Here is an 18,207-nt window from a genome sequence, read left to right as displayed (position 1 = left end):
CAACTAAAGCATTGAAAAGCGTATTCTTTTTCAGCAGTTTCACAGAATATGCCTAAGCTGTAAAATTGTAATGCCTCTCTTAACCTGCCTTGAGCCAACATAAGAATTCATTGGTCTCTAAACTGCCCCACTGCTGTCTTGTATTTGTTGAAAGAACGTACAGAGTAAGTCATTGCCATTATTGGTAACGAGTGATGTATTTCAAAGTACCTTTCATGCCTTTCATTAAGTCTCAAAGACTGGAACATATATGCGTATTCTTTCAAAAATCTTCAGTAGTCATCCATTTAAGGCAATTTTCTGGGTAGAAAAAAAATTTTTTTGAAGCCCTTTTGGGTTTTTACTGAAATGTAGACTAGCAATGAAATTACAGGTTTCACTGCCTCGTCAAAGAGTTTGTTATGGTTGAAGCATATGTGTAACTGTTATTGGTATTTTCATAACTTTTTTGCATTTATAAAAATAGTACTTGCTCACAGTGGAAAATTCAGAAAAAAAACTATGAAGAAGAAAATCAGCATAATTCATAAACTTATCTAGAGAGAACAGCTATTAACTTTAGCTATGGTTTTCTCCATTACTGTTTTTTTTTTAACATTTATTTTTGAGAGACAGAGAGACCGAGCACAAGCAGGGAAGGGGCAGAGAGGGAGAGAGAGAGACACACACACAGAATCTCAAGCAAGCTCCAGGCTCTGAGCTGTCAGCACAGAGCCCGACATGGGGTTGAACCCACAAACTGTGAGATTACGACCTGAGCCGAAGTCGGACGCTCAGCCGACTGAACCACCCAGGGACCCCTCCATTACTTTGTTTGTATGTGTATGTAGAATTAGCCACGTTTTTAGGTCCTGCTTACTCCTTAGTATTAGACTATGATTATTTTCTCCCATTTAAAAATATTTGAGGGGCGCCTGGGTGGCTTAGTCAGTTAAGCGTCTGACTTCCACTCAAGTCATGATCTCATGGTTCGTGAGTTCAAGCCCAGCATCGGGCTCTGTGCTGATAGCACAGATCAGCTTCAGATCCTCTGACTCCCTCTCGTTCTGCCCCCCCTCCCTCATTCTCTCTTTCTGTCTTGCGTGCACTCTCTCTCTCTCTCTCTCTCAAAATAAATAAACTTTAAAAACGTTATTTGAGACATGATTTTCGTGGTTTCATATGCTAGCACATGATTACACCAAAATTTATTGAATCACTTCCCTATTGGGCTGAAAGTTTGCTTCTAATTTCTTTTTATACATGATGCTGTAATGAGTATCTTTTGCACGTCAGTATGTGCTTGCATGTCTGGTTATTTCTTTGGGATTAATCCTTAGAAATAAGTTGAATCAAAGGCGTCAGCTCTTGGTGCTGGATACCTGCTGCCATGTTGCTTTCCAGAAACCTTGTAAGAATTTCTTTCCAGTAGTAGAACATTAAGATGTCTGCCTCTTCAGAAAGTGCTCCCTTTTTTACATCTTTGGCAATTTGTTGGAGTAAGATCTTCAGTTTCTTTTTTTTTTTTTTTTTCATTTTTTTTATAAATTTTTTTTTTCAACGTTTATTTATTTTTGGGACAGAGAGAGACAGAGCATGAACGGGCGAGGGGCAGAGAGAGAGGGAGACACAGAATCGGAAACAGGCTCCAGGCTCTGAGCCGTCAGCCCAGAGCCCGACGTGGGGCTCGAACTCACGGACCGCGAGATCGTGACCTGGCTGAAGTCGGACGCTTAACCGACTGCGCCACCCAGGCGCCCCTAAGATCTTCAGTTTCAATAATATTGCTAAATTCCTGTGTTTTACTCTCTCACACTTTCTCGGTAATATTTTTCCTTATTGTGTGCTGTTTCTTGATTGTAGATGTCAGTAATTTATGCAACACTGGCTGTAATAGTAGGAGGGGAAAAGAATGAGGAAAATCTTCAGCAAATAGGTTTTCCAATGAGACTTTCTCTGGGTCAGCCAAGTCTCTGTCAGATGCCTCAGGTAGTCCAAACAAATATGGTGAATGGCACGATGTAATGTGCTACTCGAGACCTCTGTTCTTGGCTGTTAGGGAAAATAGACACAACCCTTGCACAGGCTGTCCCAGTCGCATATGTAGCATAACCTCAATGAACTTAACCTCTTTGTTACAGGACAGAATTCTTGCTTCCTTTAGGTTATAGTTCGGTGTTCTCTTAGGAGGGAAAAATGGTTGAAAAATGAAGACCTTTCTCATTACTCCTCTGATATCCAAGTATCTGAGAAGGACACTTTTATAGCTGGGGGAAGAGGCCATGCCATTCCAACCTGGCTGCAGCCCGAACGTAACCCATCTTGAATGTTCCGCCCAGTGGAGGCAACCCTGCCCTCCTGCCCCTTCTCCTCCTCACTGCCCTGCCTCCTCTAAAACGTATGGATCTCCACAAAGACTGTTTAGTCTGACAAAAATAAGTAAATAATCTGTGCGAAAGGATTAGCCTTTACACATTCTTGTTTGTTATGGAACATGTGAGTCTGCCAGATGGAGAGGGCCAAGCATCGCTCCATTAATGTTGCCTCAGACTAACTGTCCTCGCTCGTGGTCGCTCTAAAGGTTGAGCAGTAGGCAAACCCAGGTGGTCTTATTTTCATCTCTCCCTGAGAAACGGGCTTGTCCTCGCTAGGATAAGTGTTTTGTTTTGTTTTGTTTTGTTTTGTGTTTGCCTAATGGTGACGAAGGTGGAATGAGACCCATCTCTGAATTCCTGTCCCTTAAAGAGTAGTGGAAAAGAGACCCAAGGAGAGGGGAAACAGAATTTTCAGCACTGGGCTCCATGCTGGGGGTGAATGGGACAACAATTTCAATGCTCTGTGCTCAGCAGTTTTGCAAAATCAGGATGGGCTTTTTCGACCAAGGTGTTTTAGTGACTTCTCGTGAGAGAGCAGGTGCTCGTGAATTTTTTGGTCGAGCACCTCGGCTTTTGTTCGACTCCTAAAGATTTCATTCCAGTTCACAGGATCTACCTTCTAGCCTTTGATTTCATGCAGTTTCTGGTATCTGATTCGTGCAAGACACAGTGATAACACCTTTCAGTTTTTTCCCTCGAAAATCATCTGTGCACATGTGAGGGGTCTTATTGGTGAGTGAGCAGCCGGACTCTCCCGGCTCATTTTCTCTTCTGAAATTTACATACTGTGAAAAGTACGGAAGAACCTGAGAGCCTTCAGATGCGTTTTGTGGTTTGCCCAATTCAGACATGAACCTCGGGAGGCCATTTCTAACTTTCAGACTCCTCACGTAAATAACATTAAATCCTTAGGATTCTGAGGACAGACCCTAGTGTTTGATATGCCCTTGCAGACCTAAGTACAAATGCACCATCATGGGCAGGAAGCAAAAGATTCAGGGCCTCTTGTGTGATGGCCTAAAATTTCAAGAGCTGTGTAAAAGACCTTAGTTATAAAGCCAAGGTCATAGGTGGTGCCTTGGAATTCATGGGCTTCTCTCCAAAGGGTAGAGCTGCCTTGTCAGCGGGTGCATACCCCTCCTCGGTGGGTGATGTTGCTGGCCCAGTAAGGGATTAAAGCCCCAGTACTGGTCTGTAGCCTGAGACTACGCACGGTCACCCAGGCCCGTAAGTTAGAGGTTGGCAACCCTCCTCAACTGACCTCCTCACTGCTTTCAGTGACCATCCAGGCTTTTGGAGCACGCCTCCCGGCTGCTCCAAGTCCTTTGTTTTTGGTCCTTGCTGCTTGCTGTGTTTAGACCTTTGTCGGTCCTTGGTGCAGAAGCCTTCCAACTGGTGTGCCCGCTGCTGCTTTATCTCCTTGTCATGAGTCTGATCGAGAATCTTCCCTTTCAGCAACTCAGTGCTAATAGTGACGTCATGGCAGAGGCAGCTAACGTGTGTGGAGTGCTTCCTACATGGCAGGTGTTATTGCCGTTTTAATCTTACTGACAGCCTCCTTGTAATAAAAGCAAGTACTGCTATTATCCCCATTACGTAAATGGTGAAACTGAGGCACAAAGAGGCTATATAAGCTTTCAGCAGTCCTAGAGCTGCAAGTAAGGGGAGCCAGGATTGACCCCTAGTGGCAGTGGACAGCTCTTTAGTTGCATACAAGGCTCCTGTGGTTTGAGCCAGGGCACACTCTCCAGCTGCCTTTTCTCTCCAAGCCCTGGAGGCTGCCGCTGTGCCAGACCCCCCCCGCCCCCCGACTCCAGCCTGCCACTGGGCCTTTGGTTATGCTCTTCCCCTTCTTGGCCTCAGATGCCCCTCTGGGAGGGGCGACAACATTGACCAATGCGCGGAAATCATGCGGGACATCTGATAAATGCAGAATCCCAAGTCTCAACCCCAGAAATTCTGATCTGGGCGGCTTGGAGTGAGGACAGGCACCCGACGACAGGTAACCCTGGTGAGCACAAGGTCAGGAGCCACTGCTGTGGAGTGTTGTATTCCTGGGTACCTGGCACACCCTGTCTGAGTCATTGCTTTACTTCTCTGTGTCCGGTTCAGATGGGGGCAGGGACAGTGTCTTTCATATTCATTGCTTGTCTCCTTGCCTGGGAATAGAGTAGTCACTCAGTAAAAGAGGATGTTTAAATCCTATCAGTTTGTCATCTCCTTTTAAAGGCTGAAAAGAAAGAATGTGGTGCCTAAACTACTTTACTGTGCAGAGAAGGCCAAAGGTTTGTGAAATAGAATGTCTCTCCTAGTCCACAAGGATTGAGCTTCTCAGAGAGTAATGTTCATGCTGGCCCTGAGTTGTCCTAAACATCAGCCACCAGGATAGTAACTAGTTGCCAGGAGTGAGTTCTGAGCTTTGCCGTAACTGTGATGAGCAGTTTGATTGTCCCCACCCAGATGCCCGTGGGGCTACCCCGCAGTAGAATAATGAGGAGGCATGGAACCCGGTGTGCCAGGGTTGGCCAGCCCCCAGTTTGCACTAGGAGGTAGTCAGTGGCCCGTCAAATCAGCAATCACAGCAGAAGTGGGGGGTCAGAAGGAGCAACAGAGAACCTCAGAAGTCTCACAAGAGAGGAAAGCACGGATTCAGGATTAGAATGGCTGTCGTTGGTAAGGCACTTACACTGTGTGCCTGGTGCTGAGTGTGCTAATACTAATATAGCCCTCTGAACTGTTCCCATTTCATGCGTGAACAGTCTGAAGTTAAGAGTGGTCAAGTGACTGTCTGAAGGTCACTCAGTTGATGCAGCTGAGATTTGAGACCAGTGGAAATGGTCAAGGGCATCAGATGGAGAAGAAGCACCATCAGAGGAGGGAGGGATGGTCCTCCTTCCATGTCCTACCTATTCTGTCCTACGTGCGTGTGTGTGTGTGTGTGTGTTTTAAGTTTGTTTATTTTGAGAGAGCATCAGTAGGGCATGGGCAGAGGGGGAGAGAGAATCCCATGCAGGCTCTGTGCTGTCAGCACGGAGCCCTAACATGGGGCTCGAACTCACGAACCTCAAGATCATGACCTGACCTGAAATCAATAGTCAGATGGATGCTCAACCGACTGAACCACCCAGACACCCCTGTTTTGTTCTTCTCAAAGTCGTATGTATTGATGGTTACCTCCAACAACAAAATCATCTACCAGCATATAAGTAGTCACATGAAAACAAGAACTCTCTACCCCTAAACCTATACCCCATATCTACGCCCCTTAATGGTAGCTTCTGATGAGCTGTTTGGGTGTCTTTCCTAAACGTCCTGATGGAGAAGTCAGTTTTAACTAAGCCTTGACCTCCAGACTCAATTAGCCTTTTGTCGCAAAGGTAGGGAATATATGGAGGTAGAACTTCAGAGGGCAGAGAGTCTTCCAGAACTGCTGTCCTTACTGGAGGGCTTATGTGGAGTCAGGTGTGAAAAAGACTCTGGAAATGGAATTCTTCCTGTCTCCACTCCTGCAGAACGTCACGTTCAGAAATGAAGGCCGTCCAGGGACAGCAGACGTCACCACCAGCTTCTTCTCAAACGCTCAGGTGTTGTTTTAACCCCAGATGGCCTTCATTCCCTTGCCCTGGACTCACATGCACAAACATACACCTACACATGCCTCTTGTGTTGTGCTTGTTGCTTAGGTAATATGTTTTTGATACCCAGCAGGTAGATTGGCTAGAAGCTGGTAACATGTTCCGGAAGATTCAGCCCGGTGTTGATCGAGAGTGATTTCTTGAACTCAAAACTGTGGGCTTCACCCTTTATGCTCTGAGAAAACCTCTTAGTAGAGATTCAGGCTTTATTCCCTATTCCTCCTGTATCTAGCTGTGTTTACTTAGGATGGGATGGGCTGTAGTTATACCGAGTGACGAGAAGTGAGTTTGAATTGTTCTGAGATTCAGAATATTCTAGCTAAAAGAGATCATGCAGTCCAGTAGTTTAAAACTTTTTTTAAAAAATTACAGGACCCTGTCCAAAAAAATTCTAACTTGGAAGCCCAATAGAGAAAACAGATTACGGCAGAACTGGTAGCCTGTAGTTATCCTGAGAGGGTTATGCAAAAACTAAGGCTCTGTAGATAGAGTCTGCAGTTTGCAAACCCCTGATTGAGTCTAACCCCTTTATTTTGGAGGTAACGAAAACTGAGGCTCAGTGCGTTAAAGTGACTTGTCCAAGGTACCCAGCTGGTTATTTGGGGGTGTTGAGAAGCAGATAAGATCTCCAGGTGTGGCCTTCCCCAAAGTAGACACTCGGGCCCGGGAGTCTTGATCTTCCACCAGGCACGACAACAGCAAAGATAAAAATTAGGTCGTCGTAGCAGTCACAGTACAAAATGTTTTCCAACTTGGCAGACTTTGGGGAACTCCTGCCCCTAGACGTGCCTCCTGGCCGGCTCTGTTGCTGGTCAGCAACGGCGGATTGCCTCAGGGCTGCGTAGCATGCACCCGGAGAGGCGCATTCTGGAGCAGACGACTTGCCTCCCTTTCCACTCTCCCCTGCTTACTCTGTAACCTCAGGCAAGCTTGATTTCTCCGTCTCCTTTTCTTACCTGGGAAACGTGACAACATAATAAGCTTGCACCGGGGATCCGATGAGATACCGCGCACGTCTCGCGTGCGACAGCACAGACGGGGTGCTTGATGGTGACGTGCTTGGCTTGTGGGACTGGCGGCTGTAATGGTGGCACTGGTGCCATTCGTGCTCCCAGTTGAGGTGGTATCGATTACTGTTCAGGCTGCTCTGGCGTCTTCCTGCTCATGTGCTGACGCTCGATGGCCCGTCCCATATCGCAGCTCTGTGCTCTGGTACCGTTCACCGTGCTGAAATGGGAAAGCGCCGTCGTCCTCACTCAGCTGAGGGCCACGCGTAAATGCCCGCTAATGACCTTCGTTGTTTTAATCGTTTTTTGTTGTTCACTCCTGTCTGCTCCTAGCAGAGTCTTCGGAAGGTAGTTGGTGCTCATTAAATGTCTGTTGCTATGAAGGGTATGCTGTACCATCAGAAAGGGAGGAAGAACCTGGAGCCAGTGTGGGTGACTGTGCTTAGCCTTGAACTTGGCTCTTCCTGTGCCCTGTGCTCCCTCCCCTTAAACATCTCCTGTTACCAGTTCCCACACTTGTGACTCTCTTTTCGTGCAGCACTCTCTTCCGGGGAGCTTCCTGGTTGCTCTTTCATCCCGACACCCTAGTACCTATCTCAACCTGGATGAGCACTCGGGACATGGATAGACGGGTCTTCTTGTCACAGCTGGGAGACCTTGTCCCACTCAGAGAACACACTCTCAATTCCCAACTGCGCCCGTCACTGACTGTGAACTATTTGGGGGGATTCAAACCAGAGCAAATAAATGATTAGTAGAAGAGTGTGCACGTCGTTCAAGTGAATGCTCAAGTCCTTATTGCAATTAGGTAACAGGCAGCAGTCGTGGTAGCCAAGGGCCATGAAAACAAGAGATGGGAGTCAGCAGTGTTGATGGTGTTCTCTATGGTCTGGGATTGTGTGTGTGCGTGTGCACACATTCATCTTCATGGCAGACTCAGAGCCTGTTTTTGAGATAACAGAGATATCAGACCTTGAGCTTTTTTTAGCAGTAGCTTGGTGGCTGGAAATAGAAAATCAGCTTCTATAGCTAAAAAAATAGTCTTTTCTAATACTACCTGGAACAGCGGTTTTCAGCGTGTGGTTCCTAGATGAAGAGCATCAGCATCCCCTGGACTTTATTAGAAATAGAAATTCTAGGGGCGCCTGGGTGGCGCAGTCGGTTAAGCGTCCGACTTCAGCCAGGTCACGATCTCGCGATCCGTGGGTTCGAGCCCCGCGTCAGGCTCTGGGCTGATGGCTCGGAGCCTGGAGCCTGTTTCCGATTCTGTGTCTCCCTCTCTCTCTGCCCCTCCCCCATTCATGCTCTGTCTCTCTCTGTCCCAAAAATAAATAAATGTTGAAAAAAAAAATTAAAAAAAAAAATAAGAAATAGAAATTCTAGGGTCCCACTTCAGACTAACCAGATCTTTGGAGGGGTCTTTGGAAGGGGGGCCCAGCGATCCATGTTTCTGCTACCCTCCCCTCCAGCAGTTCTGGTAAGCTAAGGCCTGAGAGCCTCGACCTTAGAAATTGCTTCCCGATTCATCACCAGACCACGGTCCTAATTAGGAAGGTGCTCTTGGGGAATTGAGGCCTAGATTGGGTTCTAGCTCTTGAGTCATCTTTATTCTGAGGCTGATGGTGCCCAGATAAGGAGAACTAGGTACATTGGGTTTGATGTTCTTTAATCAAATAAATCTATAGTTGATGGATAAGAGGCAAAGGATGACTAATACCATCTTCTAAACTAGAATGTTAACAATACTTACTGATAACAATATAACCAAGCAGATTCTGTTGCTGGTTTTTTTGTTTTTGTTTTTGTTTTTTTGCAAGAGATTTGTTGTAGCTTCTATTAAGATGCATTTTATGGGTAATAAATACTATATCTACCAACAGTCACTGACTTTTGATTTCTGTTTTGGATATGGAGTCCTGTTATTACCAAACTTAATTATATGACACCTCTCTCTTTCTTTAAAGGATTTCATGGCATATTTATTGAGGTATTGAATAAAAAGCAATCTAAAGTATTTTATGATGCTCTAGGTAATCTTTGGAAAGATCCTAGAAGTTGCAAGGTAAGGGTTAATAGTCATGGCATAGCCACTAAAGGATTATTTTCAAATTGGATAGAAATCATGTTGCATGTCATTAGAAGCGTGGAAATTTGGGGGCTGAATGCATGAGAGCCATATCTATGATTTTCAAGACCTCCAGTGTGAAACAGAAGAACCTGGGTTTTGAACGCTTAAAGAGTGGTAGATAGCTTGACTAGATTTGAGCTATCCCAATGTTAGTAAGACTTTCAGAACATGTGACTGGACTTAATTAGACTCTTAGGAGAAAGTCTACCGTAAATAGTCCTTTTAATATACTTTTTGCTTAAAGTGTTCAGTTAATCTAGGCTTTACTGAAATCTACAACATTGGGCAAATCTCTTTTGATTTCCTGGACTCTTCTTTTCGGTTTTGAGTTTTTGTTTGAATCTGGAAAATGATAGGTGTTGGTTTAGATGATCAATGCCTGTTGTACCTTCATTAAAGGAACAATCATTTTTACCTGTATAGTGGAAATCAGAATATAAATCAGATGCAAACTAACTTTTTTGCTAGGTTTTGCTAGTCTGAGAAAATTTCATATGCCATTTTAATACTCTTTCTTGTAATCTTTTCAGAATCTGTTTAGGCAAAGAAATATGGCAGATTCGTTCTTTTGAATTAATGGGAAAGATCAAAAGTTAGTGTATGTTTCATGTGTTTTCGTGGTAATTTTGCTTTTAAATAAGCATCATTGACTCTTGTTAGTAGAAACTTTTCTTGTGTATTTCCTTAGTTGGCATGTTGAAAATGTGACTGTCTAGATTGTACAATTTACATAAGCTGGGCCATTAACTGATATTTGCATTTTCATTTAGGTTTTGTCTACTTTCTTTTTGTACTTTTTTTTTTAAATGAAAGGTATTATCCTCTAAATCCTGAAATATTTTCTTACAGTGATCCGTATGTGAAACTTTCATTGTACGTAGCAGATGAGAACAGAGAACTCGCTTTGGTACAGACAAAAACAATTAAAAAGGTAGGTGCCCATCCTTAATTAAATTTCATGTAAGTCATAATTTAATACAATTGCATTAAGTACTTTGGCTGTGTAGAAGTTGGCAATATTTTAATTTTAAGCATCTCCCAGTTATAATCTATAAATTTAACATCGACCACCAAGCTTTTCAGTATTATCTCAAGATATCCATTCTGGCTTTTAGTTAAATGACTTTAAAAACAATATTCTTGAAAATAAGTATTATTACAGGTAGCAGTCTTTTCTTCTGCAAAGAATACAGCAAAGCAAAGGTTCGTTCTGGTTGGCTTGTTGTTTTTCATGAAGACATTTAAAGTAATTTAAAATTCCATTTAACGGAATGGAGTGGAGTGGCTTGTGAAATCGGTAGGTACAAAAGTAATCGTTTTACTTGAAACAAATATTACCGAAGGAAGTAAAATATTTGCTTAGTTCCATGAAATCATTAACAAACTATACATTTATGTGTATCTATTTTCTAAATCTTACACGGTTTCCTTACAGATGTTTCCATAATTATATTTTAATTTATTTATACGTTTCCGTGTGTGCGTGTGCGTGTGTGTGTGTGTGTGTGTGTGTGTGTGTAAATATAAGCTTTTACTCCGTATTTGGGAGCATTTATTGAAAGTGTAGGTTTTTTAAAAAAATCAAAAGTACTGTTTTCATCTTTGCTTCAGTATTTATCCATTACTAGTATTTTCCCTATCACCTCTGTGGGGTGGATCGTCTGCTACTTTGGGTGACAAGCATTTCCTGGAGAACACGGTGGCTTTAACAAAACGCTAACTCTCCTGCTATTGTGCAGACACCGGAGCTCCTTGACGGGGGTCCTTCTGTATGTAGAAGGCACCGCTTACCCTTGAGCGTTCTCCACCTGGCATTGTGACCGGCATTAAAAATCTGTTTTGCAAACAGGAGCCGGGGTTTCGCTTAGCCGGGAGGACTCCCGCGAAGCGCGGAGGCCATTGTTCCCCGGAGTTAGGCGCTGTCCCTGCGGCAGCCGGCAGCGCGGGGGAGCGGGGGCGCCCGCCTGGCGGGGCCTCGCGGCGCGGGCCAGCCGGGGAGCTGGGCGCCCGCACGCGGAGGGAGCGGGGAACCACGGCCCCCGAGCGAGCGGCGCCGCGCCCGGGGGTACCGAGATGGCTTTTCGTGCTCGGGGCGGGCCGCCGCCTCCCTCCTCGCCCCGGTAGCGGTAGCGGGTGGAGCGCCGCAGCCGGGGCCGCCGCGCCTCGCTCGCTCGCAGCCTCCGGGTTAGTATTTCTGTGCTGCGCGCGTTCGCTCGGTTTTCCGAACTGCCGTCCTCCTCCTGCCTCGTGGCCGGCCGCCTGGTCCTTCGTGCGCTCCTCCCTCACCTGTCTTTTTGCCTGTCGCTCCGTGCATTTGGGGGCCGCCGGGGTCGGGGACCGCAGCAGCCCTCGGCAGGCCCGGTCCTGCCCTGCCTCTGCGGCCGCCTGCCTGGCACCTCTCCCTGCTTCTCTGCTCTCTGCCACTCCTTACCATCCCCGGCTCCATTCATAGCGAAGAAGTACGAAGCCCCGTCTTTTCGGATCCGGATCGGATTCCCTCCTGAGTTGTGGGTGGGCGAAGTGCCGAGTTTAAAAAAAAAAAGAAAGAAAAAGAAAAAAAAGCCAGTTCGGTGTTGTGTGAATTGTGTGTCTGTTGTTTTTTATGGTGCGTTTCGTTTGTGTTCGGTCTCTGCTCCTTCGTGTACTAGTGCCTGAAAGGATATAGATGGATAAAGGCAAATCTCATTCAGACTAGAAACGCACGCAGCCTTCGGTGAGGTGGTGATTTTTCAGTCTCAGGTTTTAGATACGGTTTTTGAGAGATGTACTTAAGAGTGTTATGCGTGCCCAAATGCGTGAACGTGTATGTATGTATTCTTTCACAGTGTCTGTTTCGTCGTCATTTCAAGGGATGCTTGCGGTCCCCCTTTTGTCCATACTGAGGACAAAAGTATCCTCTCCGTGTCCTTGTGAGATAAATGTTTAGATAGATGGGTATGGAAATGGATAGATGGACAGACAGAGGAATGGGTACAGAAGGATTGAAGGATAGAGGGGTGAAGATTTTTTAAAAACTGGTTACTTGGGGGGGAAATGGGAAAATTCACTTTTGGTTCCTAACTGGCGGGTTTTTTTTCATGTACTATAATCTGATCATCAGTACTGTTCTTTATGAAATATTCCTCAGATTTCAGTATTTACATAAATAGTGAATACTTTCACCTTCCTGCCACCTGCTCCCTTGCTCTCCAGAACAGATTTGTGGTAGGTTGAGGGAAGTGAACAAAGTTCATTAACTTCTTGATGAAATAATGATAGCAATGTGAATTTCTTGAAGGATATGTTTATGTTTTCATGATGATGGCTCTTTGTAGGCCCCTGACATTATTCTGATGCATAGCATGCAATTTGTGGTTTATCTATGAATCATCTTTTGTATAAATACATCCCTTCCCATCTAGTTTGGTTTATAGAATAGTCTCAAATAACTGACTGTTTCTTTTTATTGCCATTTTGAAGATCTCTTAGCTGTTATTTTTAATCACAAAAAAATGTTCAAGCAAATTATAAGGACTGCCTTGTACTAATAACTGTTCATGTTTCAAAGACTGTAAAAGATATTACAAGATGATTTCTCTTCCAGACGCTGAACCCAAAGTGGAATGAAGAATTTTATTTTAGAGTAAGTTTTTCATTTTCCTTGTAATAATAACTGTTACTGATAATTAGATTGATAGCTTATCACTACAGATTCAAATTGAGTGGAAGCTGGTAAATTTTTATGTGAAATTCTTTTCGAGACCCGCCCTGGTAGCCACCTCACGTGGCCTAATTTTCAAAGACTGACTTGGAGTAGCAAAATCTAGACTTGTTTCATTTGGAGAGATTTTAGAGAAGTAAAAAGAAAGTTATTTAAGTACCATATTTTAGCTTTTCTACTCAAAGGTTTCTTTCACAATAAGGTAAAATATAATTAAAGCAATGGCTTATTTCTATGAGACATGGATTATGAGTGATTATTTTTTAAATTTTTTTTAACGTTTATTCATTTTTGAGAGACAGAGACAGGCAGAGCGTGAGTGGGGGAGGGGCAGAGAGAGAGCGAGACACAGAATCCGAAACAGGCTCCAGGCTCTGAGCTGTCAGCACAGGGCCTGATGCGGGGCTTGAACTCACAAACCGCGAGATCATGACCTGAGCCAAAGTCGGATGCTAACCAACTGAGCCACCCAGGCACCCCGGATTATGAATGATTTTAGAAATAAAATAAAGCAATAGAGGCAACATGATTAAAAGGAATCCTAAACTTTACCAGTCCTGTCCCAGTTAGGAAGGGAGAGTTTTATAATTCAGATATGTGGTGTGCATGGATGAGTGTAGGATAAGACTGCTTTTGGACTTCTAAATATCAAAGTATTTGGTAAAATTTCCTCAACCTTGTGTATATAACACCTAGAAGAGTTATATGTAGAAGTAACTTAATTCTGTGAATGAACAGATTACTATTCAAGGAGTTTTTGTGGTGGTTCCTATATTTTTTCTACTAAAAATTTTGGAAATACTAAACTGCTCAGCTATTGAAAGAAAGGTTTTTTTTTTTTTAATCTCTTCAAAATAAATATATTTTGTCTGTGTAGCTGTTATATTAAAAACTTATTTAACTCCAGAAATGCTCCAGATGAGATCTGCGGATTGGTGTAGATTCCCAAAGAACAATATTACCATTAGACCCATTACAATTGGTCCTGATTTTTTCCTTTCAATCACAATAGTATTTTATGTGCGCAAACTTAGGTCTCTGTATACGACATCTGTTTTCTATTATGTTCAGAGCTGAAATATGGCATCGATATTTTAATACTCGGTGGATCCTATGTGTAGCCTCTACCAGATGCTTTTTAAATGACTTCGTGAAGGACTGAAAAGCTAATGGGGCCAGATAGATGTTATTGGCCCTTAGCTAAGTCTCAGATACAGCTTTCCACTTGTAAAACTCCAAATTACTTAGACTCCTTTTAGTTTAACACCTGGGTCACATTTATGTAAATTTGAGTCCATCCAAGATTGTGTCAACTTATCTTGGCCATAGACGTTTGTAAATTCTATTTTTCTTGGCTTTATAAACAAGGAAGGAGGGCTTTGTTTTATTCAGTCCGCAGCTCTCTGCCGAGCACCTACTGTGTGCCGCTCCTGCAACAGCCTGTGGGCCTGTGGATGCATGACCTTCACAGAGCTTCTAGACAGATCCTAAACCCCCTATCCATCTGCTTGCCCCATCACTGAGCTGAGGCCAGGCCACGGGGCCAGAAGCGCGTAATGCAGTCCGTGCTGCGCTGTCCTCTCAAACTGTATTTCGTTCCACTTCCCACGTGAAGCAGCCCAGACTTCATCACAGTGGACCTGAATCCCACCTCTGGCTCTGCCACCCACAACTTTTGTGACCCTAGAACTCCATCTGAGGACGCATTCTCTGTGGGTTCCTTACCTCTCCCGTAGGAGAGAGAAGTCCTCACTTGATCGGGTAGTTTGCAGGATTTACGTGCGGTCATGTAAATAAGCGTGCTCACCGCCATGTCTCACATGTGATTGGTCGTAAATAAATGGCTATCGAGCCAGAATGATGATTCCTGCCATTTTGGTGAGGTTTCGGTAAAGAGAAGCAAAAACATACTGAAAGCCTAGGAGCTCAGACGTTGACCCCATGGTTGCTGGAAGTGAGGACGTCTTTTATTTCTGTGTTCTAATTTCAAAGCATGGGCTCTGGAGACCAGCAGGTCGGACCTGGTTGGGGTCCTTAGTTGCTGTGCATACCAGCTGTGGGCTCTTGGGCAAGTTACTTTTGCTCCTTATTTGCAAAATTGGGGGAACAGCTCTCCATCATGGGTTGCTGTCAGGATTAAATGAGATCATGTGTTTTTAATATTTAATAAGCAGACAGTGCCTTACAAAATGAGCATGCAGTGGTAAATAGCTCGTTTTGCTATTTTCTTCATTTTTGTCGTGGCTATTTCGTTATCGTTATAGGCTTAAGAGATTTCCTCAGGCCTAGACCTTTGTGAAGATGTCACCTTGGTCTCCATGTCTTTGTAGAGGAGATTTAGAAGCTCCCTCAAACTATTTGAAATTTCCTTTGCAGCTGAAAGCTTTTTCTGCTAATACACCTACAGAATAGCATAGAATAGGCATAGAATAATACAGAAATCAATAATAGAAAACGTGACTTACTAGATACAGGATTGACAAAAGGGTAAGCTAATTATTTAGATTACACAAGTGACCTGGGTGCCTAATAAAGCATTTTATTCTTTGTCTTATTTTAACCTTTGAACCATTCCTGCCCGTTTTTGAAAATAATATTTGTGTCCCCTTTATAGGTAAACCCATCTAATCACAGACTCCTGTTTGAAGTATTTGATGAAAACAGATTGGTAAGTGGGTCCTAGCTCTTGATTTTTGCTTCATTTTTTAAAAACTGAATTTTAAAGCAGCATGTTCAAATTCTATCATCTGTGTTGTATTTCTAGTAGTACATATGCACCCCCACCGCCAAGACCGTCTTTGTCCTGTTACTGTTTTATGATTCCGACAAATACTTTTGTATGGCTAGGACAGGAAATTTATTTGTATATATGCATGTTTTCATCACAGTCTGTATTAATGAAAATCACACTAGTGATACATCAGAGCCTACGCCTATGCTGTTACATTGGGGCTATCCAACAGTAGGCACATCTGTAAAGAAGCCATCACTCGTATAAATAAACCTTTCAGGCACTTTTAAATACAAGCCAGACTACAACCATTTTACCCACTCAATAGCAAATCTATGGTGATTCTCTTTGGGAAAGCAAAAATCTAATTAACATTATATAGCAAAAAGTGTGTCTATATTTAGCAGGCAGAATTAAGCTGTATTTGAAAAGTGGTACCTTCTCAAGGGAAATTCATAGAAGGTACCTTTAAAGAACCAAAGATACGCCTGAAACGTGAAACTCATACAGATATGCTATATATAGATTGATAGGTGAGATATGGCCATATCACATATCTATTTATATAATACATATGACTGAGACTTCGTTTTAAAAATGAAATTTCAGAAGCAAATTTGGCTTAAAGGCTTTTGGCAGAATCAGCTAGCTAGAGTGGAGTGTATTCATAAGGTACCCACAAGCCAAATGCTCCAGCTATGAAGATGAACATAATTATGTTCTGTGTAAGCCTTTAAGGAACTCTCAAAAGTGGTATCATAAGTCACTGTAGTCTATTGTCAGTTGTATTCAAATTTACTTTCCATGAAACTTGTGTATATTTCTTTAAAAGGAGTGTTCTTGTTTAAAAAAAGGTAAACCTTATAAAAGAGACGCTGAACTATAGAGAACAAATTGAGGGTTGATGGAGGGAGGTGGGTGGGTGATGGGCTTTAAGGAGGGCACTTGGGATGAGCACTGGGTGTTGTATTTGAGCGATGAATCCTCAACTCTGCTCCTGAAGCCAATATTACACTATATGTTAACTAACTAGAACTTAAGTAAAAACTTGAAACAAAGGAGTGGTCTTATGAATCCTTCTTGCTGCTGATTTAAGCTGAAACTCCCAAGTTTTTGAGCAGCTTAAACTTAATAGAATGTCTGAGGAGGAGCCTTAAAATGCAATGCCTTTAACTCTCTGCCCTTGCACATGAGACGAGCGAGTCCTAGAGCCTTTTCAGAATTGAGAGAGGTCAGCCAGGGGTAGCACTGTGGTGGGGTCTGCTGTCCTCCTAAGTCCTCAGGCCGATGGTGGTGAATAGCCGGGCCTTTTACCCTTATGATGGAACTTGGGAGGATATTTAATCTCCTGGCCTTGGTATTATTCTTCAAATTGGAAAGCCAACCAATTCTGGCCTACGGTACTGGTGCATTTTTCTATTGGAATATATGGAGTCTTGATGGCTTCACATTGAACTCAGCGTTTCTTACCTTAGGTGACAAGGTAAGAAAGGTGGCAATGCCGAATAACGAAGTCGCTTCTTCTGCTTGTGTGTCTGAAGTTACTTTCTTACTAAATTGAATGAGAGATTCAGATGAGGGCGCGCCTGTTAGTGCTCCGTGTCTCATCCAGCAAATAACTGAACCAGGCAATGTTCAGTAGAGTGTCAGTCCGTGGAGACATAGATACATCCACATACTAATCCTTACTCTCTCGTGTACTGAGAATAAAAACACCTCTCCAAAGTGAAAAAAGGCTCAGCATCAAGGAAAAATTGCCCCTTGGCAGATGCGTTGCAGTTCATTGTTTTTCTTTTTAAAAGAGAAATTCGCTGTAAAAAAAAAGTCACTTCCCATTTCCGTTGTCTAAAACGGTGACTGTTGTTGAGATGACCTTGCTGTGGACCCTAAACTATCCTTCCAAACCCGAAAGGGCTTTGAACGCAGAGCTCTAAGAAATCAGGTGTGAATGAATAGACGCTTGACCTGCAAAATTGTGCTTTATGGTAACTGCTACCTAACTTGGCCCCAGGCTGTTTTCAGTGTAGTCACCAGGCACTGAATGCTGGTGGTGGTGTTCCTTGCTTCATTGGCTCTTAATCCAGCTAAGATAATCCATGGCTGTAGCGGTACTTGGCAGTTTCAGCATTAAACAAACCAGTTTCCATTTCTCTCATGGAGATCATTTTTGGCATTTTAAACACAAGCCTTTAGAAAACAGGTTTGGATGTATGTAAACACAGGGTTAATCCTCTACACCCTCAATTCCAGAGCTGTTGACAAAGTCATGCTTTGCGGATTTTAAAATAAACTTTTTGTCACTCTTTACAGCTTGGTATTTTTCCCTCCCATTTTCTATTGCCTTCTAAATAAGCTTCTTTGTTAACTAACTGACGTTTCTGGATCACGAAAAATAGTAAGTTTGAAACACACAGAATATATCCAAGTTGACTACAAATCCGACGACAGTTTTTTGAACTTGGGCTTTTATTACTTAGGTCCATTTTGGCTCTCCACAAAAATGGTAAGATTCCATGTTTGTGATAATACTGCTGACTTCTCACCGGAAAACAGCTCCGGGCAGCCTTTTTTTTTCTGTATGGTATTTAAGTTAACTCACTACAAAAACCACATTCACACCCTTCTTCAATTTTCCTTCCTTTTCTGGTGGGG

The 18,207-nt window shown here is 43.3% G+C and overlaps 1 protein-coding gene and 1 long non-coding RNA gene across 15 annotated transcripts in view; one reads left to right on the top strand and one right to left on the bottom strand.

Annotated features, from left to right (window-relative positions):
• Positions 1-18,207, top strand: part of NEDD4L (NEDD4 like E3 ubiquitin protein ligase) — a 344,201-nt gene that overhangs the window by 177,892 nt on the left and 148,102 nt on the right. For 13 of the 14 annotated variants that reach the window (XM_040478709.1, XM_040478707.1, XM_040478708.1 and 10 more), the window contains 3 exons: positions 9,974-10,055; positions 12,708-12,746; positions 15,439-15,492. In XM_040478709.1, the coding sequence (XP_040334643.1) occupies positions 9,974-10,055; positions 12,708-12,746; positions 15,439-15,492 (175 nt within the window). Of the gene's footprint in view, positions 1-9,973; positions 10,056-11,191; positions 11,309-12,707; positions 12,747-15,438; positions 15,493-18,207 lie in introns of those variants that run through there. The other variant, XM_040478706.1, reaches the window with a different exon arrangement.
• LOC121032882 (uncharacterized) lies at positions 7,771-11,026 on the bottom strand. The gene is made up of 2 exons (XR_005791572.1): positions 10,916-11,026; positions 7,771-7,939 (listed from the first exon to the last, which is right to left on the bottom strand). It is a non-coding gene; the product is annotated as an uncharacterized LOC121032882 (long non-coding RNA).

This window comes from Herpailurus yagouaroundi, unplaced genomic scaffold (assembly GCF_014898765.1).
Source record: "Herpailurus yagouaroundi ecotype Mexico unplaced genomic scaffold, PumYag 142, whole genome shotgun sequence".
Taxonomy (NCBI): Eukaryota; Metazoa; Chordata; class Mammalia; order Carnivora; family Felidae; genus Herpailurus; species Herpailurus yagouaroundi.
This window is presented reverse-complemented; position numbering and strand designations above follow the sequence as displayed.